Source organism: Camelus dromedarius, chromosome 9, assembly GCF_036321535.1.
Source record: "Camelus dromedarius isolate mCamDro1 chromosome 9, mCamDro1.pat, whole genome shotgun sequence".
NCBI lineage: Eukaryota > Metazoa > Chordata > Mammalia > Artiodactyla > Camelidae > Camelus > Camelus dromedarius.
This window is the reverse complement of record NC_087444.1, coordinates 21,929,682-21,956,139: the sequence shown is the minus strand read 5'-3', so window position 1 is coordinate 21,956,139 and position 26,458 is coordinate 21,929,682. Positions and strand designations below refer to the sequence as shown.

General features: G+C 37.1%; 1 protein-coding gene across 1 annotated transcript in view; it reads left to right on the top strand.

The window, feature by feature from the left end:
- The window catches only part of SPAG17 (sperm associated antigen 17), a 190,468-nt gene that overhangs the window by 93,607 nt on the left and 70,403 nt on the right, over nt 1-26,458 (top strand). Inside the window, exons 16-23 of the mRNA XM_031457908.2 lie at nt 2,619-2,680; nt 3,246-3,359; nt 8,642-8,796; nt 16,076-16,254; nt 17,824-17,915; nt 22,112-22,348; nt 23,834-23,945; nt 25,874-26,035. Coding sequence (XP_031313768.2) covers nt 2,619-2,680; nt 3,246-3,359; nt 8,642-8,796; nt 16,076-16,254; nt 17,824-17,915; nt 22,112-22,348; nt 23,834-23,945; nt 25,874-26,035 — 1,113 coding nt within the window. The remainder of the gene's footprint in view (nt 1-2,618; nt 2,681-3,245; nt 3,360-8,641; nt 8,797-16,075; nt 16,255-17,823; nt 17,916-22,111; nt 22,349-23,833; nt 23,946-25,873; nt 26,036-26,458) is intronic.

The window sequence follows — 26,458 nt, the reverse complement described above, 5'->3', positions numbered from 1 at the left end:
GCTGAGGCTTGGTACCTCACTGAGGCTGTTATATATAAGGGAACTTTTTGTTGTTGTTGCTAATTTTTTTTTTTTTGCATTTTCCCCCTAACTCTGAGTCACACTTCTAAAGCAGCCACTTTAAATCTCTTTAAACAAAGCAGAAATTGTTCCTGTATTTCCTGCACACCCCTCTTAGCATCAAATACATATAAAAGTCTGTTCCTGGACATGAAGGGCTGAATATTTGTGCTTTTCTCTACCAAACACTAGATTTCCATCTGAGACTGGTTTTGAACTTGACAGGGCCTATTGGATATTTATGAAAAAGCTGAGAGTTGATAACCGTGAGGCTATAGGTTTAGATGTGCCCTTTATGCTTGTTGGGTGTTTTTTTAATAAAGTCACTGCTTTGCAGAGGGATCTTGTTATCTCTAAAGTAAAACAGATTAGGAAAGCTGTTTTTCAAAGGGATGAGAATGCATCCATTTCCAGATGTATCAAAAACTACTGAATCACACTGTCAAAGGATTATGCGGTCGAAGAAATCAGAAAGAAAGTTTAAAAAAAAATGACTTCTACTCTACCATTAAATAAAGAGTTCAGATTAGTCTTAGACTGTTCTCTCCTTTGACAGAATAACCAATGCACAATTTTTTAGAACATATTTTCTAAACTGGAGACACACGAGGGAATATCACATCTCCCAGAAATCTGGCAGCCCATAGAACAGAATAATTTTTATTCCACAGATTTCATATCAGTTGCTTCAAGGACACATGGGACATCATGGTCTATTTAGAGTTAGAGTTGGCCTGAGTTTTCTTTTGAGTGGCTGTATTTATATGAATACCGAACTGAACTGACTTTATATAGTTTTTCTCTAAATCAAAATGGAACATTCTTGCTGTCCCCTTCACCAGCCCAAAGTGAGATGGAACTAGTAGCAAAAATATAAGTAGCTATGCTCCTAAAAGAAAGGAAAACATTGACCTATCCTGCTTGGATGTAATTGACTACTCCCTGCAGTAGCCCAGATACGGATCTCTTTGCCACAGAATGAAAACTTGAATCTTAAGCTTGCCCCAAATAAGCGTTTGTTGTAGTTCTTACATGTTTCTGCTGTCTCTCTCTCTGGCTCGATATTTATTTCAATATATGATGTAAATTTCTCTCAATCAAAAAAAAATTTTACCGAGTTTCTCCCATGTGTTGGGTGCTCAGAGTACCGTTAGGAAAGATAAGATGAAGTTCTTACTCTCCAGGAACTCATATGTGAGATGGATAGACATCAACAAGTATTATTAGGCACTGATAAGTGCTTTGATTACAGATAAAGCTGGATAATAGGCAGAGGCTCTTGAGGAGGTGACATTTGAGCAAAAATTTGAATGAAGTAAGGGCTGGAAAGAGGTGACTATGTAAAAGCAAAGCATGCCAGACAGAGAGAAAAGCAAGTTCAAAAACTTCAGGACACGACAAGCAAGCCAGTGAGCCTGGTGTGGAAAGAGCAAGGGAGAGTGGCAGGAGATGTGTTTGGGACTTAGGCTGGAGCCGTTTCCTCTATGACCTTGTGGGGGTTCATTTGCTCTGAAGATGATAAAAAGTCAGATGGGCTGTTTATTAGCAGCATGACAGATCTATTAACAAGATTCATCCCCCACTCTACTGCTTTGGTCAGATTTGCAGTATGCTGTATACTTTATCCACTTCCTTGCTAGAGATTCGCAGTCACGTGAGCGTATTAGCACTTCTGAGACATTCACAGGAAAGACATCTATTTATCCACGTTAAACTTATACATCATCGAACTCTTCTATGTAACTTTTGTTATTGTTGGGAATTAGTAAAGCATGGCGATTCAGAAATCAACAGCATGAATCTGTTTCCTCTCTGTCCATTTATATGGCTGTTTGCGCAGAAGCCAAGGAGGAGGTCACAATCACAGGTATCATTTAAGTATACTCTGGCCACAAGGAGAGCTGGTGTGTATGACTCATATTGGTCCATGGAGTCCAGCTAGCCATTGATTTCACTACCTTTTTTAAACGCCATCTATAAATCTGCCAGTGACCGTTAAATGCATCATAAATTAATAAATGATGAGTAAATGGAAGAAATGCTTTACAGGATGATGACTAGTATCATTTTCAAACAGGAGGTGCATTTATCTGGTAGTTCTCCTTTCCGTGCATCCTCTACCACTGTCCTAGTCTAGCACCCACAAGATATGAACCACAGAAGTTTGAAAAGGCTTTGTGGTAGTCGCTAGCAAGGTAAGACAGTGTATACTGCACAGTTGGTTTAGTTTAATCAGTAAATATTTGCAACTGGGAAAGAAAAAGGTACACTGCTAGAAGTGAGCCATACAGCCTGAAGGCACCCTATCTGATACATGATTTAGGAGAGTATTGGATAGGAAGCTGGGTTCTTTCAAAGGCTTTAGTATAACTTTTCTAGGTTGACACTGATTTAGAATTATTGACACAAACATCTTTTTTGGAGGCATCAAACAGGCCTTTCAGGAATTACCTTTTCAGCACAGAAACATAGAACATATGGCAACAAAAAGGCACAGCATTGACCAAGGGAAGAACAAAGCCTAAATGCAACTGGATGTTGGTGTCTTTGATTTGCAGAGTGCACCATGAACGATGAGATCAAAGATGAAACCTTCACAAATGCTGACCCTCTTGAAAAGGTAAGAAATTATTGTCCTAGAAGTGTAAATGCAAGTAAGATAATCTGAGAAAACTGAACTTAAAAAAAAAAAAAAAGGCAGAGAGAGACGCTTAGCAGGAGAAAGCTGATGCTAGAGGAGAGGGATTACTCAGACATCCCCAGACCAGCTCCAACTGGAGAGAAAGGAGTTAATTCCACTAGCCGCTCAAGCAAAACTTCCCAGCTCCATGCGCCTCTCTAGACAGTGTGGCTTGGCAACTTCACGAACACCTGCTGACCATACAGCCGTGTAGAACTAATGCTGTCTTGAAGCGAGTTCAGAAAACCTGCTTATAATTGCTAACAGAACTCAGAAGAGTATAACCTAACAATAAAAATATTTAGATTATGTTGCCCATAAAAAAAAAGTCAAAGGCGTATTCTTTCTGGCAGGAGTTCTCTTAAAATGTTGCCATATGGGTTTCTACATATGCAGATTTCCCCAATTAGACGGAGTGCATGCTGGTTAGTTGATGGAGTCCAAGAGGGCTCCACTTGGAACTTAAACAAATCAAAGCTGAAATTGTATTCCTATGATTTCTTAGAAACCCAAGAAGATGACTGTGGAAGCGGACTTAGAGGACATAAAGAAAACACAGCAACGCAGTCTGATGGACTGGAGTTTCACGGAACATTTTAAACCGAAAGTCCTACTTCAGGTATTAACGGACTGTGAGTCCCTGGAAGGCAGTCGGGTATAGGTCTGGGGAGGCGTGGTGTGACTTGCAACTTCTAGGTCACTTCCAGGTCATGCTTAGATCTCGTTCAGATCAATATTCCCATTTTACTTCATTTATAAAATGAGTTAATGCCCAGATTGAGCTATGCGTGCCCAAGATTGTTTGAAATACACTTTCTAAAAGGATGTTTTTTATAAAATCTTAAGAAAAAAAGATACGTGCATGACTGCTACACATTAAAAAAAAAAAAAACCCATAATAATAAAAGTAAAGCATTACTGGGTAGCAACCTTGTTTTCCCCCATTTTGCCTGTCAGTTCTCTTCCGTTTTCACATTTCAAACTATTTTCTGATGCAATTGACAGGTCAGTGGAAGCTGTGATAGCTGACATTTATAGAGTACTTTACCATGTGCCAGTCAATGATTAATATATATTATTAGCTTATATCATCTTTTCAATAATCCTCTGAAGTAGAAACTGTATCAGTAGTAGGAAACGGAGGCACCTTGACCAATAGTAACTTTTGCCCAAGGTCACATGGCTGGTAAGTGAGAGAAGCAAGATATGAACCCAAGAAATCCAGCCCCAGAACCACCATGCAACATAATAAGTTAATGCTAAAATTGGCTGCTTTTGTTGCTTTTACATTTTATGCCAAAACCTATATTTTTGTCTTGCTAATTTCAATTTTACTTTTATCAAAGTTTTACATCCACATGTTATTAAAGCCAAAAAATTCTACAAAGAGTCTTATGAAAAATAGCCACTCCTTCCCACCCCTATGCCTAAATTCCCAGAAGTAAAAATCTTCAAGGTATTTACCTGTTGTTTTTTTTTTTTTGTCACTTAATTTAGTTGTCTAAATTATTATTCAAACCTAACAGATATTTTATCAGTTTTGTTGTCTAAGTGATGCCTTCCCTGTGTGCTCTGCACTGCTGCTTGCCCTCAGGTCTCCTGCACAGCTGTGGTCCTGGGCTCTCCCTTCACTATCATCCCAGAGTCTCGTATCAACTTTACCTTTATTTCCAGTTGGATACTCTGTCTCCTGAATCCCATGTCATCTTCTCTCTTGGGTTATACTCTTTTTGTAGGGGACCATCTCTTCCTGTTGCTTCCTGAATTAAAATAGATGAAAGGTAAATTTTTGAGGCATTGGCTGTTTGAAAACGTCTTAATTGTACCCTTATATTTGACTGTCAGTTGTCTTTATGTAAAATGCTAAGTTAAAAACATTTTCCCTCAAAATTTTGAAGGCATTCCTCAAATGCCTTTCCAGATGGTCCTTGAGAAAAAAACCAGTGAAATTCTGATTGGTGATCACCTGTTTATGAGTCTCTGATGGTTTTCTGTTTTTCCTAAGGGTCTGGATTCCCTGTTGATGGGCACTGGTATGTGGTTCTGTTCCTGAATACTGTACTGGGGAGCCCAGTATAATCCAGAAACTCTGGTCTTTATATTTTGGGAAATGTCCTACAATCATAACTTTACTAATTATCATCTCCCTCCATTTTCTTTAGTTTTTCTTCCTGAACCGCCTATTATTCAGATGTTGGACTTCCTGGACTGAACTTCCAATTTCCTTATCTTTACCCTCCTAGTTTCCAACAGTGTTTCTTTTTATTCTGGAAATATGGCGCTCTTTCCTCCACTTCTTCTAGTGAGTCCTCTGTGTCTGTTTTTACAGTGTTAATTTCCTAAAGTTCTATTTATATTTACAAATTACCTTTATAGAACAATCTGTTCACAGTCCCTGGTACCATATCTTCTCTTATCTCTATGAGGATATTAAACTCCTTTGAAGTCTTAGTGTCTTCTCCCTGCATTGTGTCTTTTTCCTAAAGTTTTCTTTAAGTTTTTTTTTTGTTTCAATTTTTCATATTGGGAAATAATGTCTAATGATATTTACCCTTTTGTAACTTAATAATGAGGCACTAAAAATTTGATAGGAATGTTGCATGAGGTCCAGGGTTGGGGGAAGTTGTCAAAAACTGATCTTTGTTGTTGGGTGATTTGGCTGTGGGGTTTCCTTGGGAGACCTGCCAGTGCTGATACATTAATTCTGTACTCTTGGGCCATTTAGAGTCTCCAGGAAAAAAAAAAAAGATCTAATCTCCTATTTTCAAAATATAACCTACCAGTCAGGGTTTTGGGTGCTAAGTGGTAGAGGGAAGGAGTTTAAGGTTTCTTACCACTCAGTCTCTAGATCCTCATTGTCCAGTGTGGCAGCCACCAATCACATGTAGATTCTCAGTACTTGAAGTGTGGCTAGTTAAAATGAGATGTGCTGTAAGTACACTATGCACTGTGTAAGTGCTATGGACACCAGACTTCAAGGACTTAGTGGGAAAAGAAAGTGATATATTTCATTGACAGTTTTTACATTGATTACATATTGAAATGATAATATATTTTTGACATATTGGGTTAAATAAAATAGTTAAAATTAATTTTACCTTTTTTTCCCTAGCCTTTAAAATATGGCTACTATAAAATGTAAAATTCCACATGTGGCTCACATTTGTGGCTCACCTTATATTTCTGTTGGACCATGCCAATTTAGACTTTACACAATTCTCTTTCTTCCGGGGTATATCTCTCCCTCAGTGTGCCTTTAAATCCACAGGGTCACTTTATGTGGGTCACCCTTCTGCTGAGATGGGAGATGGGCAGTCCGCTGGCTGCTCAGAACTGTTGAGGGCTTTTGGGGGCCCTAATGGCTTCTTAAAAGACTAATTTTCCTGTTTTCAATGCCCCTTTCACTCCATGGCATTTCCAGAACCTTCTTGTATTTCTGCACACACATAAATTTCCTTCTGCTCTCTTGAAATTAATCTTAGGATTTGGCTTTGTATGTTCTGCTAAGTCAGTTACCCCTGATCCTTCTGCTTTCCAGCTTGTCAAATGTTGTTGCATTTGCCTCTTCTGTGGCCTTTAACTTTGTAATATTAAAACTCAAAAATTTTACTGTTCCTTTAGTGAGGGGATTAAGGACTGCATGTGTTTAATCTTCCATCTTTACCTGGAAGTTCATTTCAGACGTTTTTATTTTGATTTATCTCTGTCCTCACCGCTCCATGAAACTTCACTTTTCAAGGTCACATGTAATTGTTCCCCCAAACCTAATGAATGTTCATCTTCCTTGATTTTTTAGTTACAAAGCCAATCATTTCCCTGTGAAACATTCTTCATTCTTGGTTTCCAAGGCACCATACTGGATTCCTCCTCAGGGCTCCATTTGAAATTTTGTTGAATACTTCTCCTCCACCTAATATTCAAGTATTGAAGTGCCTCAAGTCCCAGGCCTGAATCATCTTAAAGCCTTTGCAAATATTCTTTTAATTATTTCATCTATTATATATGTCTAATCCTGATGTCTCATAAGATTTTATCTTCCAAGCTATCTCTATCTTGAGCTCCATCTTAGTGTACCTACCTCCAAATTCCACTTGAATCTCTGATAGGCATCTTAAATTCAGTGTCCTATAGGAAGCTTGTAATTTTCCCGAGCATGTTTCTCCCCTCATCCATCTCAGGAAACGTCACCACTGCCAAAAGGCTAAGTGCTACTCCTTATTTCAGCTTTTCCTTTGTCCCAAATGTCTGATCCGTTATCAGGTTTTGAGGGAACACCTCAAAATGTATCTTCAAGCTCTTTACCATCTCCACTGCTGCTGCTTTAATCCAGCTACCATCCTCTTGATCTACTGTAATGTTCTCCCAGTCATCAACCTGCTTCCACTCTTGCCTGACTCGATCCATTCTCTACATATCAGATGTTCCATCAGTTTCATCTTTTTAGACACACCTCTCTGAACTCTAGAATCCTCTATAAAAAATCCTGATTAGATTTTAGAGAAAAATCTTATCTAGTTCATTTTGTTTTCCTGGAACCTATACATAGCCTGGCACATAGTAGGTCTTCATTGTTAACAAAAAAATTAGTTAATGAGACCAACGATATTAACACAGAATAATAGGTAGAGGCCAAGTTTTTAAAAAAGAAGAAGAAATATATGAAAGTTTATCAAATATTGATTGAGAACAACTTCAGTTCTGAGAAGCTTAGTGCCGTATATCCTATCAGTCAAAATTAATGTGGAAACAGAAAGATTGTGGTGCTCTTGAATAGAAGGAAGAATACACGTTCATCAGAGATAAACATATTTGTTTTTTGGATTTAAAGTCTGAAAGGAATTTGCCTTTCAAAAAAAAAGTAAAGTAATGGCTAGTGCCCTACACAGCAAGTTTTTAAAATGCAAAGATATTTACCACATGTGTTTTTCTTGTATTGGCTCTCAGGGAACAGATGTACAGCTTTAAATGCCACTTCATAAAGACACTCATGTGGAGGACTAGATTGGGGACGTAAATGTGTTATTTTGATTATGCTACCAGTGTAAAATTGAAAGCAAAAGTAAAACAGTCCTTTCCTGACATAATAGGCAATTCCATGCCTTTAGATCATCCAAACGGTAGAGAATAGAAATCTGCCTACACTAGATTGATATGGACAGCGCAAACAAAAACAAAAACCCGCAGCTGTCTGATTTATTTCCCGATGGATCTGTTTCCTTATGTTGACTGGCATAAGGAAAAGGCAATAGGACAGCGAGCTGCCCACTGTGCCCCTCTGTTTGGGGCTAGAGTTGCAGTGCTGATGATAGAATGTTTGGGGAAAGGTCAGGGATAGAAGTCATGTAGACCAATCTGTATCCAGAAGACCACTCAGGTCATGTCTCTGTACTACATACAGCGTGGTGTCGTGGAGAGCACTGTGTGGGGTGTGAAACGTGACATCTAGATGAGCCCTGACACCAGAACTTAGGGGTACTGTATTCTTGGACAGGTCTTTTATTTTCTCTTGGCCGCAACTGATGCTGAAAAAAAATGCAACTTTTAATATTTTTTAATGGGAAAAATAATCCTACCTACTTATCTGGGATTTTTATAATGATAAAATGAGACGATCTAGATGAAGGCACAGATAACATTAAGTAACTAACTCCTAGACTGTAACTATTATCTCCAAGCCTTAATGAAAAACACTTGAGCAAATGCCTGTATGCCTAGAGCCTTGTATTTGTTTTTCTGTAAGAGTTGCTGGAATGCCCCCCCAAATATCTACCATTTATGCTCTCACCTTGACTAACCTCATGGCGGTAAGGGGAGAAAAAGAAAGGGGCAGAGAAATGCCCCGGCACGAGACCCTTCTCTTGGGGAAAAAAGACACAACAATGGAATTACTTTGGTTTTCAGGTTCTTCACGAAGCCAATCAACAATATAGGTGTATTGATTCTTATCACCATACCCAAGACAACTCCTTACTATTAGTCTTTCATAATCCAATGAATCTCCAACGTCTGCATCGTGAATATTGGAATGTTGCTCTTCACTCCAATGTTGGATTCAGGTAATTAGCTATCTCGTTAGCTTGTTAGTTACTTAGTTTTCAGCTCCTTGGCTGAAGCTCGGTGGTTCAACTTGATAAAAGCACTTGTGTGGTACTATAGGTTCAATTCAGCTCGTCAAGTTGAATGTCTGCTACATGCCAGGCACTAGGATAGGAATTGAAACTATTCTACTGAAGAAGACAGATACCATTCCTTGCCCCATTGCGTCTAATGGGGATATTATTAAACTATATTGGATTGATCTAGACTCCAATAAAAAGCCTCTGAAACATTTAAAGTAGAAACAACAAAACATGAAACTCTGCATTCTGGTTTCGGGTTAACTCCACTTCATCTAGGGAAAACTCAAAAGTAGGGCAACTGAGTGGCATATGCAGTCAGGTTCCCAGAAAACTGAGACCTATAGGAATCATTGTCTTTCTTTTTGTTCTTTCCAGCTCCTTAGTTATTTTGTTGCTATCTTAAGATTTTGCTCTGTCTTCTCATTAATAATAATGACATTTAATTATTTTTCAATACTAGCTAATGTATATTCAGTATTTATGTTTTGTATAGCATTGGTTTAGTCCTAAGGGATACAGAAAGGTAGAATGGACATGGACTGACAGAATAATTGGGGAAACAGGTTGTGTACATGCATATATATATATACGCAGGAACACACATTTTAAAGTTATAAAATGATTTTTTTAAATTAAGGCACATAATAGGTACACCAAGCTCATATCTTGAACTGTTGTTTTTCTTTGGTTTTTTTTATTGCTAGTAATTACACTTTTTATTTCTTTGTTGACTAGGATTTCCAGTACGATTTTGAGAACATACTTGTCTTGTTCTAGATTTTGAATATTCATCTATTAAGTATGTTTTTGGTTTTTTGCTATAGGGTTTATGTAAATACTCCTTATCAGGTTAGAGAAGTTCCTCCTATGACTAGTTTGCTATGAGTTCTTAATCATAAATGACTATTAAATCATATCAAATGATCTTTCTACATCAATTTAGGTGTCCTTTTTTTTTTCCTTTTCTTTAATTGGTTAAAGTGCTAAATTTCTAGTATTCAGCCTTACATTCTTGTGAAAATCCAGTTTGTCTATTATGTTATCTTTTTTGTAAGTTGCTGCGTTTGGTTTGTTAATATATTGTTTAGGATATTTGTGTCTGAATTCATGGGTAAGATTCAACTATCATCTTCCCTTCTTTAAATGTTCTTGTCTGGCTTTGGCACTGAGATTTTATTAGCCTCATAAATTAATGGGAGGATGTTCTCCCTCTATAAAGAAAGAGTTTGTACAAGACTAAGGTATATGTTCCTTTGGCATTTGGTAAAACTTGCAGATAAAAACATCTGGACCTGGGGAGATGTTTAATTACTGATTCAGCTTCTGTCGGGTTATTAGATTCTTTGGGTTTTCTTTTTATTTATTTATTTATTGTAATTGAAGTGTATGTAGTCAGTTACAATGTGTCGATTACTGGTGTATATACATATATTCATTTTCATATTCTTTTTCATTAAAAATTATTACAGAATATTGAATATAGTTATTTTTTAATAGACTTAATACTTTCTATTCCTGTAGGAATTTACCATTTCACCTGTTTTCAAGTTATTGGCATAAAGTTGATTACAATATGCTTTTGCTTCTTTGTGTCATATCTACCTTTATTCCTTTTAATACCTTATATTTTTAATCTGTGATTTCTCTACATTTTTCTGGACCAATCTCGCCAACAGTTTGCCAGTTTTGTTGATTTTTATAAAAATCAGCTGTTGATCTTGATTCTTTCTCCTTTTTATTTTTGATTATATTCTCATCTCTATTATCTTTTTTATTTCCTCTTTGAATTTCTTTGGATTAATCTGATGTTCTTTATCTAATTTAAATTAGAAATTTATCCCAGGATTTTGAGTTGTTGTTTGTTGCTTTATAAGCACTTAAGGCAAAATCTCTATGTGCCACCAAGCAGCACCACAAAATATCTGGTTGATAGAATTTTTATCTTTCATTTCTAATTTCCATAATGTTTTCTTATTTGACCCATCGACTGCATAGAAATGTGAGTTTTAATTTTAAACATTTGGCTGTGAGTTACATTTTTGTTGTGGTTTATAATGTCAAGATACAGTGGTCAGATAACATGTTCTATAGAATACTGATGCTATGAAATGTGTTGACCTACTTTATTGCTTAATATGTGGTTAGTTTTTATAAATACTCCAAGTTTGCATGATAAGAAAGTATTGATTTGCGGATATTGAAAAAACTTGCATCCCTGAGATGAATCCCGTTTGATCGTGGTGTATAATCCTTTTAATGCATTGTTGGAGTCAATTTGCTAGTATTTTGTTGAGGATTTTTGCATCTATATTTATAAGTGATATTGGCCTGTAATTTTCTTTTTTTGTGATATCTTTGTCTGGTTTTTGGTATCAGAGTGATTATGTCCTCATAGAATGAGTTTGGAAGTGTTCCTTCCTCTGCAATTTTTTGGAATCATTTCAGAAGGATAGGTGTACGCTTCCCAAGAGAATGAAGTCTTTGTTTCCGACAGTCCTGTGAGGCTCCTGCAGTTAAGCCCCACTTGCCTTCAAAACCAGATGTCCTGGGGTCTCCTCCTCCCAATGCTGGAACCCCAGGCTGGGGAGCCTGATATGGGGCTTAGAACTCTCACTCCTGTGGGAGGGCCTCCACGACTGAATTATTCTTCAGCTTGTGAGTCGCCCACCTTGGGGGTACAGGCTGATTATATTGTGATCATGCCCCTCCTACCGTCCCGCTGTGGTTCCCTCTTTGTTTCCAGTTGAAGATTTTTTTTGCTAGGTTCTAGTCTTTTTTTCGATGGTTGTTTAGCAGTCATCTGTGGTTTCATTGTAGTCGCCTCTGTTATTGTGGTCTTAAGACTTTAGTCCTATCTTCATGTTTTTACCCCACAAATTTGTATCATTTTTGTTTTTATATCCAGTGTTTGTGTGAATTAACATATGCTTACTATTTTATTTTCCCTTCTTCCTAAAGTAAAGGCTTTAAGAATTCCTATAGTGAGGATCTTTGGTAATAAAGTCAAGTTTGTTTATTGAAAGTGTCTGCATTTTAACCTTGTTCATGAAGGATAATTTTGCTCAGGATATAATCCTTGATTGACAAGTAAATTCTTCTCAGCACATTGGAAAAATTATTCCATTGTCTTTTGAATGCCTTTGAAGTTACTAAGATGTAAACATCATTCTTAATGAGAAGTGTAACAAACATGCTCTGTAAAATTTGAAACAAAACAGATAACCACTATCACCAATTCTAAGCAACATTTAATGAAGATGTAAATTTGCAAAATAAATTGATAAAAATACCTTAAAAGTGTAAGAATTGAAAAGGAAGAGAAGAAAATGTCATTATTGATAGCTTAGGTTGTTATTTACACAGGAAAATCCCAAATGATCTATAGAAAAATGTGAATTAATGGGAGAAATTACCTGGAGATTTTATCTTTTAATTGCACATTTGTGCATCACAAGAAATTATTAGAAAATTTAATGTTATAAAAGAAAAAGATACCTTGACAACAGAAACAAAAACTATAGGGTACCCCAAAATGCCAAACCCTAAGGTTTGTTATTTACATCAACACTTTTCACAAAAGGAAAACCGTGCCTTTTCAAGGAAAACCTTGATAAAAAATGTTACACATGCTTTGCTTCAGATATCCCAAATTAAGTAATAAAACCCAACATGTTGATTTATTACCTACATTTTAACTTAATAAGTTCGATACATCACTTATAGCTACAATTTTTCTCTCTCAGGAACCTATTTCATCAGATCAATGATGTTTATAATCTTCTCCCCAAATGTGTAAAATATATCACTTAGAGATGTATCAGTGTTACACTAACATTACTGATAACATTGACAGTTACGTATGATTTTTATGACCTAGTTCTCCAGGTTGGTTGTGGGTTCAAATATCAGAACTGCGTGCGTAGCACAATAGGCTTTAATCCCATCCTGTGTTTTACTCAGCTTTAGGAAAGACTACAGGGAAGGAAGTATAGTGTGACTAGCATCTTCATCTCACCCAGGGGCTCAGTGGCCACCCCAGCACACCACTTCTTTTCCTTTCCCCACTCACGCTGGTTGTATACGCCTGCTGAAACGGGACACACACCCAGGGAAGCCACAGCCTCAGTTTCCTACCAAGAGCTACAGGCCAGCTCTCAGCTGCCTCAGTAAGTTGCAGGCCCACAGATTGGAGGTTTCAGAGCACATATGGCAGTCAGCACGTTCCACCTCTATCTTAACTGGAGTTTCCAAAACAAACAAAGAAACAATACTGTCAGAAGTTGGACTACAAGGTCATTTCCCAAGGCCCTGTTGCTAAGCCTTTGCTCACACACACAGCAGCTTCCATAATGTAGTACATGATTTTGCGAAGGGTAAGGATACTTCACAAGGAAAACCATTTAGAATTAGTGGATTTCTAGGGGCTGGCTAGCAGGGACGAATGGGGGAGATAGTAGGGCAGAAGAATGAAGGATAGGTTATCTATGACCTTTTTTCAGTCCTTCTAAAGTTAATTCTCTTTTCAGGTTTTCTACTTCTTCAATTACTTTTGGTAATTTGTATTTTTCTGTGGGATCATGCATGACATCTAGATTTTCCAGTCTATTAGAATAAAATTAAACAGTGTTCTCATAACGTATGTCCATTTCTGAGAGAGACATGTTCACGTCTGTCTTTATGAGTATAACTTTGTCTGTTTCTCCTTCCTGTCAGTTCTGCATGTGTACTGAGTATGTATGTGTGTATGCATGAATTTATTTTTGAATCTATTTTTAGAAGCATCCTTCATAAAGGATTGTAACTTATCAACATGATAAAGATGTCTGTGTTCCCTTTAATGCTTTTCACCTTGAATTTAACCATATTTGATACTAATATTGGAAATTCTCTTTTATATAACAATTTACTAATATACCTTTCTCAATAATTTTGCATGTCAACTAGGAATGGCATTTCACTACATTAATGGAAAACTGACTTCAATGGTTAAACTAAAAAGGGTATTATTTTTCTCCTGTAGCAAAAAAAAAAATCTGTAGTCGGACAACGTCTCAGGGATAGTGCAGCTACTCAAAAGATATCAAGGACCCAGATGACTTCTGGCTACCTCATCAGCCATCTGTCACCTTTTTATTTTTCTGCATCAATTTGATTTTTAGAAACCTCTCTTTTAAATATCAGCTTGAATTTTTTCAGCTACTCTGAGACCTTCTGTCTTTTAAAATATTTTAATAATAATTAATAACAGCATTAAAGAATTTTACATTTTAAATTATCTAATCTGTTCACTATAGTTTTTATTGGTAATATGTTTGGCCTCATTCTTACCATTAATTTTATATAAACATATTTTTACTTCAGGATTAATCCCTTTCCTTCCTTTTGTTAGATTCGATCTCCTTAGTTTATTCTTAGCATAGGAAATGAGTTTTTTAAAAGTCATACATTGTATTTATATTCTTCTAGAGGTTACACTTAACCCTTTTAAATCACGTATTTAAACTTTTTATCTAATAGCTGGAGTTAATGAATATTATTTCACAGAAAATGTTAAAATCTTTCACATATTTTCCCTTAATCCCAACAAATCCCCTGCCTCTCATTTAGAAATTGCCTAGAAATCTTTATTTCCAATTGTAAATAATATTCTTTAATCACAAATAAATAGCATAAATAGGTATCTACATTTAATTGTAGATTTTTCTGTGTTTTGTGGTCAACTCTTTTACTTATATCCCATGTTGTCTTTCTTGGATTTAAAAAAAAAAAAATGCAGCTGGAAAGCTGGAATATGTTTGTGAGTAATTCTTTAAGAAAGTATCTGTGGGTGGCAAATTTCCTGAACTGTTGGATGCTGAAATGTTCTTTATTTTGTCATCTCATTCAAGGTATACATATCTGTGTTCCCTCATCACAGATCAGTAGTAAGGATTCTGGGTTTTATTTGAAATGCAGATTTACTGAAAGGTCCTGAGCATAAGAGAGACGTGATCTGATTTAAGGATGAAAGGGATCTCCCTAGTTGCTCTGTTGAAAACAGACTGCAGGGGGACAAAGGTAGGAACCAGAGACCAGTTGCGAGGCTCTGGCAGCCATCCTAGTGAGAGGTGGTGGTGGCTCAGACAAGGACAATAACAGTAAAGGAAGTGAGAAGTGATCAGATTTTGGATATACTTTAAATACATGTTTTTAAAAAATCCTTTTGATTTCCTGACAGATTGAAAGAGGAACATAAGAAAATAAGAGTAGCCAAAGATAACTTCAGGGCATTGGACCTATTCAGCTTGACCTGATGATAAGTGTAGATGTGCCATCAGCTGAGACTCCAGAGGGCTTTGATGGGTACAATTTAGAGTGGAAGATCAGGAGTTCATTTGGGGACATACTGAGTTTAAGATGTCTTTTACCTTTCGAATGATGTGTACCCATAATTCATAGTCTACAATTTGCAGTTTATTTCTTTAAAAGGAATCAAGAATTAAAGGAAATTGTGAAGCAACTTGAGTATAGAATTCATCTAGCTTTATTTTTTTTCAAAACTTAATTCTTGCTTTCACACAGTCTGAAAATTATTCTGTGTTGTCAAACCTTAAATTGTAAAACCTATGTGTTGTAAGTGTACATAACATTTAAAAAACAATTACAATAATCAATATAAATAGAATAAATGATTTGGGGAACAAATATTACTAAATCCTGTGTACATAGATGTACAAGCTGCTTAGGGCTTAGTATTTAGGACATGCGTGTTCACAAGGCCAGTAAGTTTTTTAGCAAGACAGAGTGTTTCAGCTAATCCCGTGACTCAGTTAGCTAGCGGTCAATATTAAGCGAGTTCCTGTTGTGTTATGAAATTGCTCTAAAAAGAGATTGTACCATATTACTCTCCAGTTAACAATGTTAAGGGTGACTGTTTCTCCAAGCTGTCATCAACTCTTGGTATTATCAAACATTTTAATCCTTGGTCTGGGTAGAAATAATCTAATTTTTAATTTTACATGTCTTGAACATTTTTCATATGTTCATTGGCTTTTTGTATATGACTTCTTTGTACAAAATATATCTGGGATATATCTGAATCTGTTACATTTGTTTTACGGGCAATTTAGGATCAGTTCATTTTTGAAAAGTTCATTTGCACAATCAGTATCTTAAACATTTGTTGACTTTAACTAGTATTAACTCATTATCACTGGCTGTTCTTTGGCTTTTTAAGGAATTATTTGGAACTTGTTGCAAAATCCATTCAAGATTGGATCATAAAAGAAGAAGCAATATATCAGGAGTCTAAAATGGCTGAGGAAATCATGAGGACCAAGAATGAACTGGAAATGAAATCTGCTGGTACCAAAATGTCTTCTTCTAGCAAGATTTATGCTGTTAAAAAATCTAAAAGTAAGTAACCAGTTGAACTTACATTTTTTTAAAGTCCAAAGATATTCTCCTACTTATTAATTTAATCAAGACAGTGAATATTTCAGGATTAAAAAAAATTGTCCACAAAATTTCTGTGACTCATCACTTTCCCTAAAAAATAGAACGGCTGCATTCCAAACATGAGAGTATTTGTTTTACGTTGACATTTGTCTTACATTGACCCCACTTCCTCCCAGATCTGGAAGATTCGATATGTTCAGATCAAATGTGATGTTAGGGAAGTGCCAGATGTCTATATTTTGGGATTGATAGGTTTCCCTATCTAAGACATGTTAACAATATAGGAAGTAAATTCAGAGTCAGTATGTCTCCATTAGAATAATTATGACTTCCAAAATGAGATTCAGACAGCCGAGGAGTAAACAGAGGAGTCCCGAGACTAACTGGGGGTTGTGATCTAAAAATGAAAAAAGGGATTCTTGGGGGCCTGTGACAGGGACTCGACAGGATGTTACGTCAATACGTATTTTAGAATTTTGTTGTTAGTTTTCATGGCTTTGATGCTGTCAGGGGAAGGGAGAAGAGGGTGACAAAAGAGGACAGATAGTTGATAAAGAAGTGAAACACTGAGGTAATTCGACAGGAAAATAAAGATATTTTACTGGGTTTGTGCAAAGGGAACAGATTCTGCGTGAAATAATATTTATTATTTCTGATAACCAAAGTTGAGGGTGATTGCTTATAAAGAAGCAAAGCTATGTAATTTCCAAAGTGTCTGCAACCTCTGTTGATTACCAAGGAATCTGTTCTTGGCTTGATTCTAAAGTAAAACTTAGAAAACCAAGTCAGTGATGCCACATTCACCTTTCACCAAAATGGTTAGATAATCCATCCATCAGCCTGGCCTTCCTCCTGCTGGGGACGCAGCAGGACAGCAGTAAGTACTTGGAATGCTGCATGGAACTGTATCAAAAGACAGGTGGGGCTGCCCTCTCACAACTGTGTCCAGGGCCATACTTGCCTCTAGTAGGAAAAATTGTGGGTTGACTACCTTTTCTTTCTTCTGCTTCTGAGCAGAACCAAAAGCTTAATAACTATGTAACTGGATGTCTGTGGAAATTCAGTAAATGGTTGATTTGGGATTGGAATGTACCTGCTAGGTATTGCAAACAGTTTGAGATCTCTCAGGTCAGGACAGTTGTAAAGCTTCACAGCAGAATCACTAGAACAGCAAGAAGAGGGCTTCAGTATGAAAGGAAAAGTTAGATTTGTTCTTGTGGCCTTAAGGGATTAAATTAGAATGAATTAGGTTAAAACTCTAGTGAGAGAGAGTCCAGTTCAGTAAAAGCTGCCAAATCTTAACACACCGAGAATGGAATGTACTTCTACTGCTGATGGTGAGGTGCTCATCCCTGAAAGGGCTCGGTTCCATTTCAGATGTCCAGTCCAAAGATGGCAAAAAAAAAAAAAAAAAAAGAATTTAGAGATGAAGGAATGGAGATCCCCTACCACCCAGAGGTCTGGTCCCCCCTATGAAACTTTATTTTAGAGAGTTTTACTAAGAAGTTTAATTTCCTCTGGTTATAGGCAACAAAGGAATGAGCAAAACAGAGATCTCAGATCAAGAAAAAGAAAAAGAGAAGGAAAAGATTCCTTTTATTTTAGAAGGCTCTCTCAAGGTAATCCAAGGGAAAATAAATGAAACTGATTAATCGGAATTTCAAAATTATGTTGTGCTAGAGGGTTTGTGTAGTGTGACAGGAAATGATCTTTTTTGCTAAACTTTTGGGAATAATTGAATTTCCAGAATATATAAACAGCTCATACAGCTTAATAACAAAAAGCAAACAACCCAATCCAAAAATGCGCAGAAAACCTAAACAAGCAATTCTCCAGTGAAGACATACAAATGGCCGGTAGGCACATGAAAAAATGCTCAATAAGGTTAATTATCAGAGAAAGGCAAAGCAAAACTACAATGAGGCATTATTACTCCACACCAGTCAGAATGGCCGTCATTAAAAAGTCCATGAACGATAAATGCTGGAGAGGGTGTGGAGAAAAAGTAACCCTCCTACACTTTTGATGGGAATGTAAATTGGTGCAGCTACTATGGAATACAGTATGGAGATTCCTTAAAAATCTAAAAATAGACTTACCATATGATCCAGCAATCCCATTCCTGGGCATATATCCTGAGAAAACTGTAATTTGAAAAGACACATGCACCCCAATGTCCATAGCAGCACTATTTATAATAGCCGACACATGGAAACAACCTAAATGTCCATCGACAGATAACTAGATGTGGTATATATATATACAGTGGAATAGTACCCAGCCATAAAAAAGAATGAAATAATGCCATCCCTAATACCATTTGCAGCAGCATGGATGGACCTAGAGATTATCATATTAAGTAAGTCAGATAGAGAAAGACAAATATCATATGATGTCACTTATATGTGGAATCTAAAAATAAAGAAAAGAAAAAGAAAGAAAAGATTTTATTTACAAACCAGAAATAGACTCATAGATATAGAAAACAAACTGTGGTTACTGGGTGGAAAGGGTAGGGGGAGTGGGGAGGGGTAGATTAGGAGTTTGGGATTAACAGATACACATTACTATATATAAAATACATAAACAAGGGCCTACTGTAGAGCACAGGGAACTGTATTCAATTTCTTGGAATGATCTGTAATAGAAAAGAATCTGAAAAAAAGTATATATATGCACATACATAAAATATATATACATATATGTATGTACATGTTTAACTGAATCACTTTGCTGTACACATGAAACTAACATTGTAAGTTGATTACATTTCAGTACAATAAGAATTAAAACAGTTTTTAAAAAATCATGGCTCATTTCTGTTTTAGCAGAAGAGTGGAAGCCATTTACATCTATTCTGATAAACTATATTAGGAATTTCTTCAATCTGTCTTCTATTTTGTTCCCTTTTCTAGGATCCGTTTTTCCTTTTTTCTTGTTTTCTTTTGTATTGAGGTTATTTTCTTTCTTCGTTTGCAATCAATTTGATGATAGGGAACACTAATCTTAACCGTAATGAAGTAAAATGTTATTCTCCCCATCTAAAGAATTATTTTTTTCTTATTAGTAGACTATTATGGGGGAAATTTGTACTCAGTGATTTTTTAATAAAATATTTGCAGAAATTACTTTTCTTGCTCATTACATAAATACCTACCCAATGTCCTTGTTTTTACCTTTTGACCCAATAGATCTAAAATACTATATGGCCCTTGACAGGAAAGGTTTAGAATGTATACACTCTATTTCTGTCCTACTAGTAGTTACTCTTTCTCTCTAGCTGGTTTGAAAACATTCAGTGATGTGCTGATGAATATTTAGCAGTAGCTCTCTAGAGAAAAAAAAGTCTATAGATAGATAAAGTTTATTCTCTAGAGAAAAAAAAGTCTATAGATAGATAAAGTTTATTCTAAATAATACCCTTTATTGTGAATTCCATTTAGCCAGTTGATTCTCACGGAATGCTTTCATCGATTTTTTACCAAGCTCTTATATCCTTAGCCAGCCTATGGTTGCAACTGACAAACAAGTGTAGTTCCAAAATGAATGCTGATTGATACTTTCATTGACGTGAACAGGTAAGACAAAAGTGAAAAACAAAGGGATGTATCTATGTATCTCACTTATTCATCAAAGATAAGAGCAGCCTCTTTGCTGAATCAGATAATAGTTTTTAAATACTGGAATGATAGTTCCTCAGTGTCTTTGTGCTAGTTACAATATTAACGGCTCCAAACGCAACATACTTTTAAGTTTAATCTGTATTATTAACATTTTCTCCAGTACATTTTTAAGTCTAGAGGATCAACAAATAATCAATCCCTGATTTATAGCATTTGCTGATATCCATAGTATAAATACTCCAATCATGGCTGATTTCAAGCTACCAATATGATGTCCCTGAATTCGGAGTTGGAAGCAGTGTGCTGTAGCACACCACTGTATTTCTACCACACACATACAATTTACATTGATAACTTCAAGGGCATAGATAATAGTTACACGTAACAAAATTAATTAGGAAAGTGGCAAGTTTTGAGTATTTATTGCCTTTGTTTTTAATGTTATTTAATTGTGCATTTGTGTCATTTGATTTTAATAATGGCTGTGATTAACAACTGGCTCACAGAATTCCTGAAGATTTAACAATATACTCTTTCAAGTCAATAAGAGCCAAGTCACAGCCAGCACACCACTGTTATTTCCTGGATTTGAGTCATTGATCTTCCCAAATGTTAAGATTAGTGGTTTTCATCAACTCCAGAAATATCTCAGCCATTATCTATTCAAATACTGCCTTTTCAAAACTCTTATTCCATTTCCAAGAGGGCATTCAAACTCGCTTTATTATTTTTGATCCTCTCATTTCTTAGTGACACTTTTGATGCCTCCTTTTCTTGATGCATGTTAGAATACTTATTTTACATTCTCTGTTTGATAGTTCCAATAGCTGCAGTCTTTGCAGGTGTAATTTCATAGTTCCTCCTTCAGGTTTTTGATTTTGGCTTATTTCCTCACATTTTGTGATTGTCCTTTGTGAACTCACATCAGCCTCCAGCCTTTTCAGAATATTTTTAAGTTAATGCGCATTTTGGCTACAAATCTATGTGAGGACAGACTTGTGGCTAGGAGTTCTCAGGGGCGGCCTTCATTCTACCCACTTCACTCCTGCTTTAACTCAAGAGTCAAGGTTAAAATTCATGATCTTACTCTGTGGGGCAAGATTTTTTTCTAGTTCACTCAATGAAAGCATCATTACAAAACTACCTGCCCTTTTCAGAGGTCTCTGGTCTGATCTCCCAGGTTATGGCTTTAGTCCCTATAACTCCCTAAAACCCAAGTTCTAGGCTGCCAGAGATGGGCAGATAACCCTGGGAAACTGCTGTTTTCAGTTTTTCCTTTCCTCATTAGATTAGTGCTTTCTCTTATGTTTTACTTTGCTGCCAGTCCTCCCGTGCATTACAATGCTGATTTGTTATTTTATCTATTTTGGAACTGTTTTATCCCAGGAATGTTTCTTTGACATGGTCTACCATACTACGGATTAACCATGTTTAGGAACTAAATTGGGGCCTGGACTCACGTGGAGGCAAGGAGACCAGTTATGAGGTTGATACCTAACAGTTCAGGCTAAAGATAAAAAGACCTGAACTAAAGAAAACTTCAACAGAGGGTGAGAGAAAAAAGCTGCAGTGAAGAGAATTGGCAGGGGTTAGTGTGCAGTTGGATGTGAGAAATAGAATCAAGAGTGACACAGTTTCTAGCTCAGTATTTTGATCTGTCAAAGACACCGCTTATAAAAACCATGTGAAACAGTTTCCAGAATGAACCTCAATGGGATCAACTTTGTTTCAAAATCCTATTAAATTTGTGTGTGTGTGTGTGTGTGTGTGTGTGTGTGTGTTTTGACAACTGTTTATTTTTCCTATCTCACCCAGGAGCCAATCCAAAATTGATTGTTGCATTTAGTTGTCATATCTCTTAAGTCTCCTTCAATTTGGATCAAATGGTTTTTCTATCTTTCTCTGTCTCTCATAAGCTTGAGAGGTTTTTTTTTTACATTTTTTTATTGAGTTATAGTCAGTTTACAATGTTGTGTCAATTTCCAGTGTAGAGCACAATTTTTCAGTTTTACATGAACATACATATATTCATTGTCGCATTCTTTTTCGCTATGAGTTACCACAGGATCTTGTATATATTTCCCTGTGCTATACAGTATAATCTTGTTTATCTATTCTACATATGCCTGTCAGTATCTACAAATTTCGAACTGCCAGAAAAATCCCATTAAATTTTTTATATGTGTTTGCAGGCCTGGAAAGAAGAACAAGATCGATTAGCAGAAGAAGAACGCTTAAAGGAAGAAAAAAAAGCAGAAAAGAAGAGTAAAGAAGCTGGTAAAAAGAAAGGCAAGGAAAAGCCAGAAAAAGAAGACAGGAATTTCAATAGAAAATCTTTCACAAAGGACAAAAGTAAGGAAGAGCAAATAAAGATCCCAGAAATGGCAGAGGAGCCCCTCCAGGAACCAGAACCCGAGACTGTCTACACGGTAAAAGCAATTTTCTAAAAAAAAAAAAAAACCCTTTGGGTCATTCCTAGTTGTCTGGGGGAAAACACAGCTTCTGTGGAAACGTCAGGTTCCCCGTCTTCACTGCCACCATGGAGGCCTCGGGGTTTCTTCCAGTATAAATCATCTCAGACCTGTATTCCACCCTCTTACACCAAGGATCTCTTTTGCGGCCAACTACCAAGATAGGAACACCCCCAGGCCAGTTTTCTTGAGTGCCATGAAGCTAGGTTAACTAAGGGTGGTAAAGATGAACATCTGACACGTAAGCATTCACTTAGGTATATATGAATAAGCGTCTCTGAGAGGTCAGAGCGTTACTAAACCAAACATGGGTCTGCTTGCCCACACCCAGTAAAGCCAGCCTACTGACACTGGGTTGTAGTGAAGGAGAGCACTTTATTATAGGGCACCAAGCAAGGAGTCCAGGGCAGCTGGTGCTCAAAACCCCTGACCTCCCTGATGGGTTTCAGCGAAACATTTTTAAAGGCAAGGTGAGGTGGGGGAATCCCAGGGTATGTAAAGAGCTCATGCACAGCTCTCTGATGGGTTGATGGTGAGATAACAGGGCAGTGTCACGGGGGTTAACATGATCAATCCTTAGGCACCAGGAGGTCTGGAGGCTCAGTGCTTATGGGCATCAGGTAGCTCATTTCTTCCATTTGGTGGTGGTTTTAGCATCTCTAAAGTGACTAATCAGATACCATTATGTCCTTCAGAAAGGGACTAAAGCGGAGGATATGGGTCTGTCCCGGGAAGGCCCCACAGGGTTCTGCTCAGTTACAGTAGTGGACACAAAGGTTGGCTTCTCTGTCTCAGATGGCAGGACTTGCTGAGTACATGGGGCTGCCTCTCTATAGGCACCCATGTTGCTTGCTTGCTTTTGTAAAAACTTCCTTTTGCTGGTCTCCGCCTCAAGCAGTTTTATGAGGAAAACCTAATGAGGGAAAAATGAAATTAAGGAATGTAACAGCCCTTTATTTCTAGTTACTAGTCTGAGCCAGGTGTTTTCATGCTTTAGCACGCACCAGCATCTCCTGGAGCTGTTAGTGACACTGAGTAAAAAATGTCTTTAACACACACATGACCTTCTTTCTGTATGTGTAAATTTAGAACTCCTCAATATTTCAGTTGACTTTAAACAGAAAATGAGCAGCCAGTGAAAGGAAAGTTGATTCCTTCTCGCCCTGCCTTGCCAGTAGTCCAGTGACTTGATTTGCACTGGGTCATGAGGATGCTCCAATGAACAGAGTTTAAAATCATGGACCGCCTTTCGTCCTACCTGTCATCATAACACCACAGGAGGTGCTCAGGATAATATGGACAGTGGTTTCTGAGTCTGCAAAGTGACAGACAAATCATTTAGCAAAAATTAAGCTTACGGCACCTCTCGTTGGCTTACACTGATGACTTCACTTTTGTCAATTGCCTTTACACACTCCAAGCATGATGTTTTTTTTCTTCTAGTTTCGTGGATACAATATGGGAGATACACCCGTCCACATCTCAGGAACAAATTATTATCTGTATCCTTCAGATGGAGGGAGGATTGAAGTAGAAAAGACAACATTTGAAAAAGGTACATTTGGAAAGCAGCTGGTTAATAGCTTGGAAGCTACTAACCCATTTCAGATCAAGCTGGTGCCTTGCACTCCTGAGTGATAGTTGAGAGTAGTGATGTGCCACTGAGACTCATTTACATCCCACATCCGCCTTTCTCAGACTCCACACACTTCCATTATGACTGACTCTGCAAAGCACAAGCCCACTGAGAGGTTAGCTCGGACACAGTAACACAGACATTCCAGTTGTTAAAATATTTCTGTATGATTAGAAAGTCGAATAATAGTGGCTGCAATTATTAATAATATTAATTACAACATGCAGTGTTACATCAGAAACCAAGCACGTACTGTGAATTTGGAGCAAATTCCTGGTTTGGTTTCTGGAGCACAGAGCCTGGGGGCCTGCTGCCAATATGCAGTTACTTTAGCTGTAGAGCAAAGGCCTCTGGGTTCAGGTCATTAAGAAGAAGAGGACTCTTATCTTACAGATGAGCTGTGGAGGACCTAGTCTGGAAAAAGGAAATGCTTAATTCTCTCTTAAGAGCAGACCTGGGCTCTCGGGAACCTATCAGGGACGTCATGCAGAGCTTCTCTTTTCACTGTGCTTTAAAACTCCCTTAAGATGGATTTGAGGACCTGGGCTTCTTTGACAGCTTATTGTCCAGTAGGGAGCAGTGGTCTCTGGGAGCTGGGAAGAGTCAGTGGGGGAGGGGACAGGAACAGGATCCTATTTAATGTCCACAAGACGATGCAACCCAGCAAAGGGCACCGTGGGCTCCTCCCACCCACACTCTGCCTGTGACGCCAGCTCACCACTTATCACCCCTGATCCTTCCCCCAGCCCTCCCTCCCTCTCTTAATTTTCCTTCCTTCCTTCTTCCCATCTTGTCATCAAATGACCATCAATTTAATGAGGAAATCATTGCAAGAGTGAGATGCTGTTCTCTATGTGGAATCATGGCTCAAGCATCCTTAGATAGTAACTGCCACATCAGACAAAAGATCATAGCAATGATCTTTAAAATACAAAGGGCTGCAAGTTATTCAGATTATTTAAAGAATGATTTGTGGTACAACTTATATCAAATGCCAGACCATCTTATTATATAAAGACTGTTTATTTAAAACATGAAAGGGATTTTTATTAATACATAGCTATAAATATTTATTTATATTACCATGTTTTAATATTTTGATTATCATCCCTGGATAGAGGGTACAATTAGTAGTAATTGAAAATGGAACTCTAGACCACATAACTGAGAAGAGCACCAGACTCAAGTCTTATAATGCCGTGTTCTATTTTCAATAACTGTTCTTCACCTTTATCAAGATTTGCATAGGAATGTAATGTATGTAAGTTTCAAATGGTTCATAGCAAGTACAGTATTTTCATCTTAATCCTATCAACTTTGAGAGATGACAGTTCAATGAAAGTTGAAAAGAAAAGGCTGGGTAAAAAAAGCAGTAAAAAGCTGGAAAAGGAGATGATGAGTCAGAGCACTAGAAGAGAGAATGCATTGTTTGGAAAATTCTTGTATGTTCCCACTAATGAAAATACTATAACTAACATTTATACAATTCTTTGTAAGTTGCAAAACCCTTTCACATTAACTATCATATGTGATTAATCATAAAGTTGAGTATAAATATATCTTAGCTTAGCCAATTCATTCTCCCTTCTCCAATTTGATTTTTGATGCGAGCAGAAAATCTGCAAACATCTCCCTGGCCCACCTGGAATTTGTGTATTTACTTATTTATTCTTGGAATTCCTCCATCACTTTATTCCTTTTGGGTATCTTTTTATAAAAATGTTGATATCCCCAGATACTCCTATCCCTGGCTTAAATTCTATGCTACATGACTTAGAGGTCTTGTCAAAGAGCTTAAAACGGGGCATCACAGTCAGCCTGCCTTCTATCCCATGATTCTATCCCAGGTCCAACTTTTATCAAAGTCAAAGTGGAAAAGGACAAGCACGATTTTATAATTCATTTGAGAGACCCTAAGAAAATTGTAAAAAAAAAAGAAAAAAATGAAGAGTATTATTCTTCAGAAGATGAGAAAGAAGAAAGAGAGGAAGGACAGAATTTTGAAACAAGTAAGCGGCTGCATTTCGGTGGCATTGGGTGTCAATACTTGAGCACTGCATCAGACCCGTCCCGGGCACTTAGTATGTGTAATTGTTCAGATGGTAACTGAATTGTTCTGCATTGTGTTTGTACCCATTTTCCCTAATGTAATGTGTATGTACATTGCATACATAGCCCATCTATACCTTACTTAGTTTTGCCTCCTCTAGGCACCCAGCCCTTGATTCCAGCTGTCATGCAGAGTCTTCCTAGCCTGGCTACCTTTATGTAGCAATGTTGAGTTTGCAACATCCATTCTGGCTTAATTTTGTTTTATGCACCATACCAAGTGCTGTCTCTAGGACTCAAGTCCTCATGATTCCTACTGAATGTCTTGGCTTCTCTCCAATACTGGCTACAAAATGAAGGGTTTTCTTTCTATGCTCTGTCAC